This window comes from Pygoscelis adeliae, unplaced genomic scaffold (assembly GCF_000699105.1).
Source record: "Pygoscelis adeliae isolate BGI_AS28 unplaced genomic scaffold, ASM69910v1 Scaffold171, whole genome shotgun sequence".
Taxonomy (NCBI): Eukaryota; Metazoa; Chordata; class Aves; order Sphenisciformes; family Spheniscidae; genus Pygoscelis; species Pygoscelis adeliae.
In genome coordinates this window covers 8,341,606-8,357,726 of record NW_008824186.1, presented here as the reverse complement: position 1 = coordinate 8,357,726, position 16,121 = coordinate 8,341,606, and the positions used below count along the sequence as shown (strand labels likewise).

At 42.5% G+C, this 16,121-nt stretch overlaps 1 protein-coding gene across 1 annotated transcript in view; it reads left to right on the top strand.

Moving 5' to 3' along the window:
- SHANK2 (SH3 and multiple ankyrin repeat domains 2) overlaps positions 1-16,121 on the top strand; it is a 319,337-nt gene that overhangs the window by 291,463 nt on the left and 11,753 nt on the right. The window contains exons 20-22 of the mRNA XM_009334543.1: positions 10,521-10,651; positions 11,961-12,093; positions 13,176-15,588. Of these exons, the coding sequence (XP_009332818.1) occupies positions 10,521-10,651; positions 11,961-12,093; positions 13,176-15,588 (2,677 nt within the window). The remainder of the gene's footprint in view (positions 1-10,520; positions 10,652-11,960; positions 12,094-13,175; positions 15,589-16,121) is intronic.

The window sequence follows — 16,121 nt, the reverse complement described above, 5'->3', positions numbered from 1 at the left end:
GGTACCCCACCCCTCACGTCCAGCTCCACTGGTGGGGAATCTGAAAAGGAAAGATAATGGAAAAGGCAACGATCCAGTAGCAGAGGTGAAACAGAAATGGTGGGATTTCAAAAGGAGGGCTTCTTAAAGAGCAGCACATCTCAGGGGAGGGATCAACTGCCAGTCCAAGTGGCAGGTAAGGCACAACACAGGCATAAATCTCAAATGTTCTTCAGTGAACAAAAGTTAAAGAAATACCTCTGATGTCTCTAAAGTTTGTCTATATCCAAAGCCCTGCTCTGTTCTTGGCCTCTGTCTCAGTCCTATATCCCTACAGCTGAATCGACTGTTCAGTTCTCTGTGTATCTCAACCCAATAATTGCTACAATCCTAAATATGTCTAATATCAAACTAAAGGACTCTCACTGATAATGAATGTTGCGGTGCAAAGAGACAGCATGGTATAGCAGTGCTCCAAAATGATGGACATATTCATGAACCTAAAGGCTGGAATAATCCTGACTTCTAATCACAATGTTCAGAACAGGATCGGGCAAACCACAGATCAGCCCTGCAGGCACAAAAGATGGAGCAGTTCTCCTGTGGCCACCAGGAGCAATGGCTGATCTACCACGTCAGACCAAGCTCTGTATCAGCCCAGTGCAAACACCCGTACAGGCAGCCAGCTATGGGCTTCGCTGCAGAAACAGAGGACCTGTCTAACAGGAAGGAAAGGAAGATAGCCAGGACTTTGATGAAGGTTCACTAGTTACTACTACCTGGACCACTTTAATAACAGATCTCATTTCTTCTTTAAACACAACAGAATCAGCAAGGTAAAACAAAAAACAGTCTTCAGAAACCTGTGAGTCCCGTGTGACTTTTGGGAATAGCTGCATAGTACTTACAGTGATCAAACACTAAAGTTAAAGTGCAGTGGGTCACTGACTTCCAAATGTTTATATTTCCTTTAGCCCATATGCACGCTCCTTTCTGATTCCCTTACTTGGTCATTTCAGGATCAAAACAGGAGTCATGCCCTGTCAGAGCAAGGGACATGAGGTTAGGAACATGAAGCAAGTCACAACTTTGGAGACTGCCCGTTTGTTGGCTGGTATCTCTAGGTATAAATATAAAGATATCTACAGAAGACCTAAGTGACCTATTTTGCCTGTAAGTCCTATATATCACTGTGAGCAAAGTGCTGCACGTAGGAATGGTGTGCAAAGTGGAAACGACTAGAAAGATCAGAGAATCTGACCTCTTCCCTTTGCTTCACACCTAAGGAAGCTAGCTGTGCTTCTTTGTACCCACTGTATTTAAAGCTTGGTTTTAAAAGAGAGGGATTTTTTAAAGCCAATTAACAACCAAGTAAGATCAACCACGTGGATATGTAGTTTGGTCCATAGCCAATTTTGACGTGACAGTCTTAGTGCCCTCTCTCTTTTTTTTTTTTTTTTTTTTAAGAAGTCACCCCTTTGCCGAGGAAATGAGGTAAAGGCAGTTAGTCGAGGTAACTCTTTCAGCCAGCTGTAATCCTACTGTCGGCAGCTGTTCAAAGCAGTCAGCCTCTTCTCTGGCCGATAAGGACAGTTTCTGGCCGAACCAAGTTTTCCAGTGCCCCTACTGTAACTGGCACACCTTTTCCACAGCACCAACCTAGCCGCTGGTGCAGTCATCTTGCCAAGATCCGGTCTGAATTTAGGGCGACCTTTGGTCATCAAGGAATGGATTTACTGGGCAGAGGCTGACACATTCATCAAGGTGGTGTCAGCCATTGACCTTCAGGCAGTTTTCCCATGATTGCTCTGTAGCGAACGAAAGCTTGTGTAAGGCCATGCCTGTAACGCACCCTCGGTTTCCCCATGCCTCCCGTCAATGCTTCACAAAGCTTCCAGAAACCGGAGTTACTAGAGTCGTTGAACACTTTGTTACAAATAATAACAGTTATGAATATTCCTCCTTTTCATTGCTAGTCAAGTTAACAAACCTATCCTAAAACCTGTGAATGTATTCATTATTCATAAGTATTCGCCAATAGTTTCCACAATTAACGTTCTGCCCATGGGTTTTCAGAGACTGTTTGCTTGTACTCTTTGTCATTTGTGTTATCGGTCACCTGTGCCAGATGCTGTTCTTTCAGCTCTGAAAGGCTGAAGATACTGATTAGGAGGACAGCAAGTGGTAAATTTTCATAGAGAATTAGGAACTTTGCAAAAATTTATTAGGCTTTTTCAGAGAAACTTTTCTTTGCAAGCCTCTGGCAAATGTGTAAACATGCACAAATAACAAAAGTGTTATGATCCCCCCGAATCTGAACAAACCAAACTCAGTGATACTATTTACAGAAATATTCATAAATTAATGTGGGGTTTGGAGGTTTTTTATTTTGTTTTGCTTCAGATTTTGACTTTTAATTTAGTTTGGTTCTATTACTTACCAATTGCTAGGTGGGCTCTGTTTAGAACACTTGTCACGAAAACGGAGTTTTCAAATACGGGAAATTTTCGGATGACATGTCAAAAGACATTTTGTATGACCAGTGGCTCTACCAGAATGAATATATATGATCCCTTATCTTTCTCCGATTCCATAGAATTTAACTGAAATGTGTGTTTGCTATGTGTGGTAAAAATAGGTCCCCTGTTTTTTTGTTCTTTTTTTCATGTGTACTCAAATAGGAAAATGCTGAGGAATAATTTCACGGTCCTACACTATAGTTGTTAAGAGAGAGATTTGTTAATGAAGGATTGCAGCTACGGCTGTATTAGGCAAAGGGGGAGAAGAATTGCAAAGGAAGAAGCAGTTATTACAGTTAGGTTGATATACAGTCCCTTTCAAATCTCCATGGAGTGGAAGAGCCAAGGATTGCATGACAGTTTGTCCCTAAAATTCATTTTCATAAGGAGCTCATGCCTTTTTACAAATACAATCTCATCCTCACTTTCCATAAAACATGCAACTGGACAGTCCAGCCAGACACAGACAGAATGTGAATACTTTGAATGTGAATACTTTGAAGTAGTGAATATGCTAAATGCACAAATAATACCCATCATTTTAGCATTTTAAAAATCATAACTATATTAAGCCACAGAGCATCCCTTTTAGAGCAGTATAATATTGGAGGCACTTGGGTGTAGAAATAACGAGTGCCACATTAGGATTAGGGTAGATGGGGACTGATACATAGGAGGAGGGATCCTTGGGTCTGTCAGAAGGAGCTTTCATTTAAAACCATATAAAATAAAAAAATAAAAATAAAAAACAAAAAAAACTGATTCATAAACAGAACCAGAAGTATCATTTAACATGACGTCAGCAACACTTTCCAGATGTAAGCTTACAGCTTCAAGTTGACGTCTGAAGAGCAGCATATCATTTCAGAGAGCAGAATTTAATCCTTAAAGAATAACATTTTTTCAAGACTGGGATGCCAGAGAGTAGGCATGACACTGACCTGGCATTCAGACCACTGTAGCGTGAGCAGCACAGCCAGCCAGCAACAGTCAGCCGCTGCTGTTCAGGTCACAGTCGTACCGACAGCAGCGCTTCTCTCACATATCCCTTGCCTGAGTGTGAGGAATGCAGGCTCTTTGGGCTACCCTACTGCAACATTTTAGCCAGACCGCCCCAGATTAATTTCTGATGACCAAATTGTCCCCCCAAAAAAAACCAAAGCGGACTCATTTTTTTTATCTGGGGCATGGAAAGGGTGAGAGTTACGGCCACTGACTCACGTAATCAAGAATGGTGCTGGGCAGATCGTGCTCTACTATGAGCCAGTGATCGCTGTGGGTGCAAAAAGCGTAGCCATTTCTAGCCTTTGGGAGTGCATTTTATGTAGGGGAGGATTTAGAGTAAGCACATACATAATATCCTCCTCATTAACATCTGTAACAATGCCTCTTTGCACACTAAGCTGCCACAGGGAAGCGCTTGCACCCAGATTTCCACCGTGTGCCCTCAGGCAAGGGAAGAGGTAGCCAGGGGAGGGCAAAACTAAGTTTATTTTCAGAAGACGATGAGATCCTGGCGAGCAATGCCCTCACATAGCGTTACCTACTGTTTGGAGAAAAGAACAAGAAAATCCGGCCAGTGTTGGGAGGGCATTGCTCGCGGGATAAATGCTGTGGACAGCCACCCTCGTGCTGCAGCAGTGATTTGGGAGAGAGCGCACTGGGGGTGGGGGTGACGTGAGACGTCGGACAAAAGCGAAGATAGCCAGCAGTGCTTCAGAACAACAAAGGGCTGCCCTCAGCCAGTGGTGGAGCACATCTGGCACCCCAGGAAGCTCAATTGGACACTTGGCCCTGAGCTCGTCCCAGGGATTTCTGACTGACACCACTGCAGTGCATAGGTGAGCTTTTTGCTAGGTTCACTGACATTGCCTGTCACAGTCACGATGAGGTGAATTGGTAGTTCCTGCCTTGGGATGCAGCATGGCTGTGTGTGTTATGGGTACAGGACAGTGTGCATTTATACCAAAAGCGGTTAATAACGTCAACTGCCACGTGCCCAATGCAGTCACTAAACTTTAGTCCGCCCTTCCGTTTGCCCAAACACATACACTCTGGCTTCCCAACTGGCTTCTTTCTATGTGTTGTCCAATGCATGTAGATACCTCCATCTGCCTGGCCTCAGATACAGTGGTTGTTGCTCCTCTATTTGATTGCCAGATGTCACTGGGGAACAAGATGGGGAGGTTCCTGGATCCTCGGGGCAAGCCGGCCGTCACCGAGGGAGCTCGCCGTCCACGCCGGCCGAAGAACAGGAATCTTCGGTGCCTGCCTCTGATGAAGACTCACCGGCCAGGACCACAGAGAGCTGGCAGTGGCCGTTGTCCTCGTCTGAAACGCACAGCAACGTTGGGGAGGATTTTGAGGGATTTCAAACACCAGCGCGGACTCCGGAGTGTACCATGGACATACAGTCTCCCGGGGATCAGTCACTCAGTAGGACTCCTCAGTTTGAAAGTGACTCTCCTGAGGAGGAGGAGGGAAATGATGAAATGAATGAAGAGCACCGCGGTGTTGAGCCTGTCCCTAGGGATCGGGGTTGGAGAGGGCAGCCCCAGCTAACAGAGGGAGAGAAGCTGTTGATGGAAACCAACAGTAGGATTGTGCAGCTGCTGGAAAATATCAAGAGGGAGCATGCACAGTCCATGGGTCTCATGTCGCAGTCCATGGGCCGTATGGAGCTGCAGCTGGGCATTGTGGCTACCTCCACAAGAGCCATCCATAACTACCTGTCAGAGATTTTAGCTTTCCTCAAGCAGCCAAGGACACAGGTCCTTGAAACACGCATCTCCCAAAGAGCCACCCCTCATGTCGAGTTAACCTGTGCCTCGACATGGACTGGTGAGGACGCAGTGGCATCCTCCACTGTGTGCTTACCAGGGGCCGAAGGGACGAGCGACTCTCGAGAACCACCGCAGGCCACGCTGCCTTGTCGCAGTGGCCGGCTGCAGAGAGCCATAACCGAGAGGGCCTCGTTGCCCATGCCTACACGCCAGGCAAAAGGGGGAGGGAAGAAAAAATAACCACACCATAGGATTTTTAGGGTTTTTTTTAATGTGCCTGTCCTTTTAATTCTTAGCCATAAGGCCATCAGTGGCAGAATTCAACCATTTCCTACATTGGCTAACATTGTATTCTGGCTGACTAGATTAGTCTAACATTTTGTAGTTTATATTTGCACTGTTAACGATGTGTGCTGCTGGTATTTGAAGAACATTTGCCTCTGTTCTTTCACTTTAACTTCATACGAGCATTTTTTTACTCTGTGCCAGGCATTCATTGCTTTTCTTACAAATACAAGTCATTTCTTGAGGCAGCTGTTTTTTGAGTTTTCTTTCTCCATTATCCCATCCCCTCTGAGCAAGCATTCTGGACTTGGTGGTAAGTATACAGGTCTTGGCAATACTCGCCTCCAAAACTGTGTTCGATCAGTCTTTGCCTGGTGTTTCTGGCATGCCAGCCTGAGGTGTTGGGGTTAGCCTGTACCGGATCATGATCATTCTTATCCTCTGTGGGTCTGACAAGCTCACTTTCTAAGACCCTCGGTGGAGCTAATCCACATGTCTTGGCTATGTCGTACAATAAGTAATGTTGCCAGGATCATACCTCATATTTATCTTTTGGGGCCTGTGTAGTGATGTGCCACCAGATCTATCTAGGCACCTGACTCTCATTTTCAAAGTTCCTTTTATGATGGATCTGGTGGTTTGATGGGCAGCATTATAATTTTTCCTCTGAGAGAGTCTGGGGATTTGAAACAGGAGTCACTAAGCAATGTGTTCTACGGGGATAAGAGCCATCTCCTGCAACAAATCTATTAGGAGGAGACTGTCCCCTGTAATTATCACAGATATTAATTATTTAAGAAAAAGAAAAAAAAGCAACTTGCCTAGCAGCCAGACCTCTTGAGAATGTAAAAGTCATGACATGCTGTTGGGTACTGTGCCAATGTCTGTGATTAAGACCTTTTCATCAGAGATGACCTACGTGTTGATAAAATGCAACTCCTTTCTGTGCCTTTAGGCCGTATAATTTCCTGAGGGCTGGCACCCTGAGCAGAGCACGGGTGCAATTGGTAACCCACAGGGCAGATGGAAACGCACTTTGCAATAAATTATTTTATATCCGTTGGTGCTGCCTCTCTCGGGGGAATTTAATATAGTGGCACTCAAATTGCTATATGCATGCCGAGGCATCAGACTGGCTTATACATGTGGTATCCCTGACAGTTCTCCGAAAGGATGCTGTTACCAGGAGCCCCTTGAGCGGTGGTAACTAATTATCACAGGTGTAGCATGGCTCCTGTGTTTGACTCTCAACATACCGTTGTAACTTCTTGTAAAGGTTCAGAAGAGTTTATATGGCAAAGCAGTGATGAATTCCTCCTCTGGCAAATACTAGAGAATAATTGCAGGCCTAAAAATCCTCTTCTATGATTACAACTGAGCTGCGCTCTCTGTCCAGTGAGCCGTAGACTCTTCTTCCCTGTCTTTCTGCGAGACTGAAGTTATTCAAAATAAAGCAGATAGTATTTTGTTATCCTACCAATCAGCCACAAATTGCTCCCTTATAAGTGTGTGTGCGTGCGTGCTTGTGGCTCTACTTCGCTAAATGACCGGTTTAACGATGAAATGCAGCTGGCATGGCCAACCTCCAATGTAGGCTTTTTTCCACTACAGAATATTTCTTCCCTTCCACCTACATCCAGCTGCGTTCCTTTTAAGAATACCATTGGAGGTGTGCTGCTTTGGCCACGCTGTCGACACACCTCACACCGGGTGCAAATTTTTGCACCCATTCTGTGGCTTTTTTGTATCTCTCTTGTTAAAACTGTTTGTAAAGGTATCCTCAGAGAATTTCCAACACAAGCTTGTAAGATTCCCCTCTCATTGGTACGAGAAATGCGTGCTGCAGAGTATTCAAGATCACAAGGAGGTTGGGAGAGAAGCCGATTAGTAAGCCTGACAAATTATTCCAGTATGTGCGGCCTTTTGAACATGTGTTTCTGGTGCATACATGGTTTGCACACTGGTACTGTGGATATGAACAGCCTAGTTAAAGGCAAAGGCAAGTGAAAGTTTGTCCCAATATGCTTACGTCTTATTTCTTTGGGATGAGTTTGAATGAAGCTAAATACAATTCAGCCAGTTAATTTTCTTGGCCTAATGAGCACGTTTGATAATACAGTGAGGATGTTTTTATTTTACATAGTGCTTTCACTTCAAAAGTGTGGTGCAGTTGCGGCCAGATGCTAAGATTTTGACGTATTCTGCAGGACCCGCCATGTAGCTGCTGCCATTTAGAACAAATCTCGTTCCACGGGCTGGCTGCTTCTGTAGCTTCAAATTTTTTGTTGTAGTTTTAAAATGACAACCTCCACTCTACCTTTGCTTTCTGATCAAAGGCAGTAGAGCAAAAGAAGAAGCTGCGCAGATGTAGCAGCGCTGCCGTTGGAAATACTACGCGAGGAACTCCTAAAGAGTTCCTTGCAAAGCAGCTTAAGCTTTAACTTGCTCTCCTCTCCCATTTCTAAGTGCTTTAGCTAGACTTGGCAAGGCACAAAGCACCACTTGAATGGGAGTAGCTGTAGGATGAGAAGGACTGAGAAGCTGTCTACAGACAAGAAACCTGCAATACACTTACACAAAACAAAGTTTTTTCCAGCTGGAAATAGTAGATGGTATTAAGAATTGGTACCAACTGATATTTTGGTCAGATCCAAAATTAGGATCTGACTTCTAGTATTGTCTAGCAAAATCAGTGCAGTCGGAGGGTATGTATGTTTCATCCCCAAACAAATATTTTCATGCTTTTCAAGTGTCTGTCATAGCCTCATCACTCTTTTCCTGTAGCTTTTTTGTTGTCTGAATGGGTATATGGTTACATGTGTCTGTTAAAAATAAAGGGGATCAGTTCTTACATGGTATATTTATATTTCTTATTTACAGATTTTGAGTACCTAGTGCTTCAGTTTCCAAAACTTCCTTCTTTCTGTATCCCAAAGACCAGTTGTTTGGCTTCTGGGATGATGAAAAGGGTGGGAGAGACTTAACAGGAAATCTCTGCCCAGTTGAAGCTCTTGGTGATAGATCCCCTGAGTACAATTCTACAGTCTAGTCATATTTTTGCTGTATAGGTCAAATGTTCATGGTTACACCATTGCTTTCTGATGCCTTTTGCTGAGCAGAAGCACAGATATTTTTCTTTCAGAAGTTCACAGTTTGTATTACAAAGTCTTATGAAATGTGACTTGAAGTTTGTTTTATTTTTGAGTACATGTGCTGATTTTAAGAGTTTTTTTCCTTTTCTCCTTCCACTGGATGATTTAAAACACACAAAAATAAAGCAGACCAATGAAAAGAATTGAATGCTAACTTCAGTTGAAAAGAAACAGCAGCACTACTCTTGTGAGACAGTTTTCAACAGTGTTCAGCTTTCTGATTCTGCTCAACCTTTCCTTTCCTGCCTGCTCCCTGACCCTCTGTGACACTGAAATATCCACTTCTAGGACAACCTTCTTCCTAACCAGAAGGCTAAAAGTTCTTCCCTCGCTTCTTCTCCCATTTAAAATATCATCCTTGCATCAGCCAGATCTACTGTTTAGAGGGATCAAAAGCTCTTTTCCTCCTGCCTTATTCCCATCCATATCCATACCCAGGGCCCTGAGTGCGCTGCTCTCCAGTGAGAGGTAAAACTTGAATCCCTAAATCTGATACTTGGCATAGTAACACCATCTCTAGACCACCAAAAACCTGGGTTTTTTTAAGTCTATAGTATCCTAATGAAGCAGCTATCCTTGTTTGCTGAAGCAAATAATCAATCGTTTGGGAGACGGATCTAATTGCTGAAACGTAACATTGCTCTGCCTCACATTGTGGAAGCCTAGGAGCCAGGCTAAGGTATTTCACTCACATAAATACCAGAGGCTATATAACTAATCCTTACTTTGGTGAAGCTTCAAAGGAAAAGACGCTAAATTAACATGGTACAGTGCAGCCTGTGCCTTCTTAGGAAAGCAAATGCAATGGAAGGCGTAGTAAGGAAACCTGTTGGTATGATTCAAGTTTGGATTCTAGTACAGGTTCAAAAATTGAACAGTTCTGCTGGCTTAGGCTAGTCATTTAATTTCTCCATGCCTTAGTTTCATAGTGGTAGAAGTGGCAATAAAGGAGCTGTCGGGCTATAATGAGTTGATCATACGGTACTTTGAGGTCTTCAGTCTGAGGGAGTAACGTTATATATTAAATACTGATGAACCTTGTTTGTGGCCAAAGTTGGAGACGGGGCTAAAACTAACACTCTAAACTTCGGAAGATCTTGATTAAAGATTTCCCTATATTTTATGATCACATCATATGGTAGATCAGAATCCCAAATCCAAATGTTGAAGTTCTCGTTCAGATTTGGACTTCACCTATTTGGTCTGTTTCTGACCACAACTAAATACATTCCCAGACTGTGCAGTTATTAAAATATAAAATACATATAAAAGTTTCATTTAAACCAACGATGCAGTTACTAATGCTAATCTAATAATCCAAGAGTGTGAATAAATGAGGATGTGATTACTTAAGGAGAATAGGCATAAAAGAGCACTTCTGGAGTACTTGTTATTGTCCAAAATATCACTGAAATCCTGATGACTAAGTACAGTCTGCTTATCTCTATTTGAAACAGTGCTGTACAGATTCACTATTTCTAAAGGTCTTCTTTCCATTTCTATATAGATATTCTCCCTTCACATTTTGAAGGTTTGAAGAAGAGGATTGTTTTTCGAGTCACACTAAGTAAACATTAAATGCATGCAGGCTTAAAACTAAAGCATGCATGTTATGTAGCAGCAATAAAAAGTGCTCGGCTTGCACGACTTATGATGCTCAAGCGTTGCCTTGTTAAAATGCCAAAAAAACTTTTTCTTTGCATTTTTTTAAAAAGTAAATCTCTTCCTTTGACCTTGCAATACTTACATTTTCAGTTTTTGGACAAATGATATTTATTTTACTGAATACTTTTATATTACAGATAAGGTGGATGAAATAGTACCAGTTTCCAAGCCATCAAGAATTGCAGACAATGCAACTGTGGACTCAAGAGTGGCAACTATTAAACAGCGGCCTTCTAGTAGATGTTTTCCCTCAGCTACAGATATGAATGTGAGTGGTAGCTATGAAGTACTGCTTTCACTTCTGAAACTGATTGGAGGGGGTCTTTTGGCAGCGTGCAGGACATACAACAGAAACGAATTTACAAACATTGCTTTATATACTCATTTTACTTTTATTATCGTGTAACTTTAAGGCATGGTCTACTCTGTATTTCTAATGGTAGTTTCTTAGCAGAACAGTCTGCGTACCCCTATAAAACTTTTCTCATTGTATCCTCATATTTATTCTGAGACCGTCACATCAACAGCATTGCTACCTCAGTGTTACTCAAACAGATGTGAACTTGCTGTGCCTGTAGTCTGAGCTGGTGAGACGCCAGTAGGTTCTGAACTTGAAGGTGTCAGTACAACACTAAACCCAAGCTAAAAAACTTTGCTGAAAGTCAAGGTATGCTATTTCAGTTTCAGCACCAGAGTTAGTGCAGCAACACAGTTTCCACTAATGTGAAGGTTTCTCCTACTGCAGGTTTTTTATTATTCCTAACGGCATATATAATATCTTGATTATATAATACGTGATTATTTGTAAGGGAAGAATTGACATTAATACTATAGCACGTATTAAAAACTTAAACTCAATTGCAGAATTTGCTCTTACAGAACTTCGCATGTGAAAAAATAATTGTTTTCATTGCATTTTAGATGTATTTTTCCGTTACCCAGCCCTCCAAAAGAGCATCGGTCCTGACAGAACAAGCACTTTGCTGTTCTCAGCAGCTTGGGATGGAAGGAAATTCAGGCTATTCTAAGAGGCAGAAAACAAATAGTTTTGTGATGACCTACAAGGAGGGACAGTTGAGTGCATTGGGATTCAGGTGGCGTTCCTCAGTTCCTCGCTGAGATGCTGACTGCCAGTGTAACCTTGCGCAAGACAACCTGAGTCGGTGCAAGAGCAGGTCTGTTCTTCAGAAGTGAAGAGAGCATACAGCTTGGTGCAGAGTGAACGTTAATACCTATGCAGAGTGTGGCTAGGTTTTTAGAAGCGAATGAAACAAAATGCAATTGCTCATGCTTCGTTTTTCTCACAGCGCACAGAATGTGCTGGAAACCTAACATATTGCCTTGTAAATAATTTCAGCTAACTCCACTTACAGCTGTTGTCATTTTAATAACACGTAAATAAAGCCCAGCCTTCCCTTTCTCTTCACCTCCTCCCCAAAATACCAAATTTGTTATTTTCCGTAAGAATTCTAAGTAAAAGGGCAGTGGATTAGCAGATATGACAGAAGTTATTTACATGTGAGAGAAAGACTTGCATGCTTTAATGCTTGTGGGGTTTTTTGTTTGCTTTTTTGTAGTCCATGTATGAGAGACAGGGTATTGCTGTGATGACGCCCACTGTACCAGGGAGTCCTCAAGGTCCTTTTCTGGGTATACCTCGGGGTACAATGAGAAGACAAAAATCTATAGGTAAAATGCTTCTCATGTATAGTTTGCTTGTGCATTAATCACATACTTTTAGTAACTTTGCTTCTTTCTTAAAGCATATTTCTCCAACATCTTTACCACAGTGAATGACTTTAATTTTTATACAAAGTTCATGAGAAAAGAAGTTTGTGTGTAAGATGATATAATTTCCACATTCTGCTTTGATGGCAGTAGGCAAGTATTATGGAATTACAATTTAATTCCTTTCTTTAGAATGTTCCCTCTAACAAGGAAAGGCAGTGAGAAGGAAAAAAAAAAGATCAGTATAAGCCCTTTGCAATGCATTATCTAGGGCAAAATTTTAGTCCTTTTTTCTTTGTTATTGAGGCAAAAGCGTAATGCTGTGTAGTTTACAAAGGAATCCCAATTGATGAAATGGAATAAAATTCACCCCTTTTTCATTCCAAATGATGACAATAGATGATTTTACAAAAGAGAAAAGAAGAGCAGACCAAATTTGGGCTTGCTTTGTTCTTGGTAGTAATCTTAGTAGTGATACTTATCAATTTAGAAATGCATTATGCTGATGTAATTATCGCAATATTATCCAGTTTATTTATGTTAAAAGCTGTATTTGTAATAATATAATGTCATCTTTTGAAATGAAACATTATGATTTTTTTCCCCAAAAGAATCTTCGCAGTCCCTTTGCTAAGCTTCAAATGCATCTTAAAAATTCATTAGGTTTCTAAGTTGCATTATTATATGCATTTATAGAGTGCTAGAGCAAGGCGTAAGCTACGCTTCTGCACAGAATGTCTTCCCCGTTCAGTAATTTTCAAAGAAAATGTGCTTCTCTACAGCTACCTTGATGATACATAAAACCAAAACATTTGCCTACACATCAATGATCAGTTTAATTAAAATTCTGTAGCATCCTTTTTAATTCTGGCCTCTGGGTCTCCGGAAGTTCAACAAGAAAGAATGCTTATGGTAGGAATCAACCAAAAGACCTCTTTCATAATTTTGCATATGCCTCATGTCATGGGAAATGCACCCTGGCATTTTAGGTTGGATACAGAAATAATACAATATGAGGGGTCCCAGTGGAAGATGAGGTTTTAAATATACTTTCTGATTTTTAGGAATAACAGAGGAAGAACGGCAGTTTTTGGCTCCTCCTATGCTGAAGTTTACCAGAAGTCTTTCAATGCCTGACACCTCTGAAGATATCCCACCACCACCACAGTCCTTACCTCCTTCACCACCACCACCTTCTCCCTCTCTGTACAACTCTCCCAAATCCCCGACATCAAGGAGCTATGGAACTATTAAACCTCCATTTAATCAGAATTCAGGTTCAAAAATTTCTTTGGTTAGGCCTGAGAATGTGGGAACAATGATAAGGGACAAAGGGATCTATTACAGGCGAGAACTGGACCGATACTCTCTGGACTCTGAAGACCTGTATAGTCGGAGTGCCGCAGCTCAGGCAAATTTCAGGAACAAGAGGGGTCAGATGCCAGAAAACCCATATTCTGAGGTTGGGAAGATTGCAAGCAAAGCAGTTTACGTGCCGGCCAAACCAGCGAGGCGGAAGGGGATGCTGGTGAAACAATCCAATGTTGAAGACAGTCCAGAAAAGACCTGCTCTATTCCAATCCCGACAATTATTGTGAAAGAGCCATCCACCAGCAGCAGTGGGAAAAGCAGCCAAGGGAGCAGCATGGAAATCGATCCTCAGTCTTCAGAGCAACCTGGGCAACTCCGACCCGACGATAGCTTAGGTGTCAGCAGTCCGTTTGCAGCAGCCATTGCTGGAGCAGTGAGGGACAGGGAAAAGAGGCTGGAAGCAAGGCGTAATTCTCCAGCCTTCCTTTCCACAGACCTAGGAGATGAGGATGTTGGACTAACACCACCAACACCACGTATGAGGCAATCTAAATTTACCGATGAAGCAATGTTTAGTAGTGAAGATGGTTTTAGACAGCTTATGTCACCATCTCCGATTCCCGCACCTAGAGAGCCTGAAAATCTTTTTAATAGCAGTGAACCCAGCAATCAAAGTGATTCAAGGACATTAAATGCTTCGTCCAAAACGAAAGGTACTGAAAACAGTACAGTGGCAGCTAAGCCCACAAATGCATCCAGCTCAGATAATTACGTTCACCCGGTCACAGGAAAGCTATTAGATCCAAACTCACCACTAGCCCTCGCTCTCTCTGCCAGGGACAGAGCCATGAAAGAACAAACACAGCAGATTCCAGGCAAAGGAGACGCTGTTAAAGCTGACCTTAATAAACCACTTTACATCGATACAAAGCTGAGACCCAATATTGAAACGACTTTTCCTGTTACTGCTACTGTCACTCGGCAAAATACTCGTGGCCCATTGAGACGGCAGGAGACCGAGAACAAGTATGAAACAGATGCAGGGAAAGAAAAGAAAGCTGAGGAGAAGAAAAACATGTTGATAAACATTGTGGATACTTCGCAGCAAAAGTCAGCTGGCTTGTTAATGGTTCATACCGTGGACACAGCAAAGTCAGATGATACGCCCGAAGATGAAGAGGAAAAGAGAGCTGAAATGGAACCGAACCCTGAAAACTCCCCGCCAGAGAGGCCAGAGGGGAGTGAGGAAGCAGAAAGTGAGCTGAACGTGCCTGCTGCGCCTGAGCCACCGGCATCTCCCTGCAAAACCATCGTAGCAGCGAGCTCTGTCGACGACCCTGTCATCTTGCCGTTCCGCATCCCTCCGCCACCCTTAGCATCAGTTGATATCGATGAAGAGTTTATTTTTACTGAGCCACTACCACCCCCCTTAGAGTTCGCCAACAGCTTTGATATCCCTGACGACCGTGCAGCTCCCGGTTCGGCTCTAACAGACTTGATTAAGCAAAGAAAAAATGGCACGCCTTCACCCGCGCCATTTGCCCCCAGCCAGTCAACAAATTCCTTAGACAGTAAAAAGCAAGTGGGTCTTTCAAACTGTTTGCCTGCCTCCTTTCTGCCACCCCCTGACAGCTTTGATAACGTCACCGACTCTGGGATTGAGGAGGTAGACAGTCGAAGTAGTAGTGACCATCACTTAGAGACAACCAGCACTATCTCAACGGTGTCCAGCATCTCTACCTTATCCTCGGAAGGGGGTGAGAACGTGGATACTTGTACAGTCTATGCAGATGGGCAAACATTTCTGGTGGACAAACCCCCAGTACCTCCTAAGCCAAAAATGAAGCCCATAATCAACAAAAGCAATGCACTTTACAAGGACGCGCTAATTGAAGAAACTGTAGACAGCTTTGTTATTCCTCCTCCCGCTCCGCCCCCACCTCCTATCAGCGCACAGCCCAATATGGCTAAAGTTGTTCCCCAAAGGACATCTAAGCTATGGGGTGACATGACGGAGGTGAAAAGCCCAATTCTCTCAGGCCCAAAGGCTAATGTTATTAGTGAATTGAACTCAATACTCCAGCAAATGAACAGAGAGAAATCCTCAAAGCCAGGGGAAGGATTGGAGTCACCTACTGGAACAAAAACTGCAAGTCTCAGTACAAGGTAAATGTAATTAACCAAATAATTTTCTAATAAAGGCTTGATTTTTTTTCCATCCCTTCACTAACTTCCCCTGTAAATCACATAGATTAAAAAAGAATGTATTCTCTATTGTACGTTTGCTTAATGAATAGTCTGTGACAAAGAACTATACAGAGGGGAAGAATTTCCTACATTGTCAACCTTTCTGTAGTCTACACCATAGGATAGGAGCGTTCTCAGTCTTCGCCAGCTTCCAAGACAGTTTCCACAAACCTTTCGATTGTTTTGATGTGAGTTACTTAGATTTATTTTTAAGTACTACTTTTCTCCTAAAGTTTTTTTCTTCTTTTAAAATGTGGTGATAATTTAATTTTTGTTCAATCCCATAACTTATTTTGGCTTCAAACAGGTAAAAAAAGTGGTTTTGCTTAGGTTTACTTCACATTCACTGTGTGATGGCATTTGATTCATGCCGATACCTCTGATAATCCACTTCATCATGAAGTATAATGCTATCTTAGAAAATCACTCATTGAAATCACTTTGCACTATTC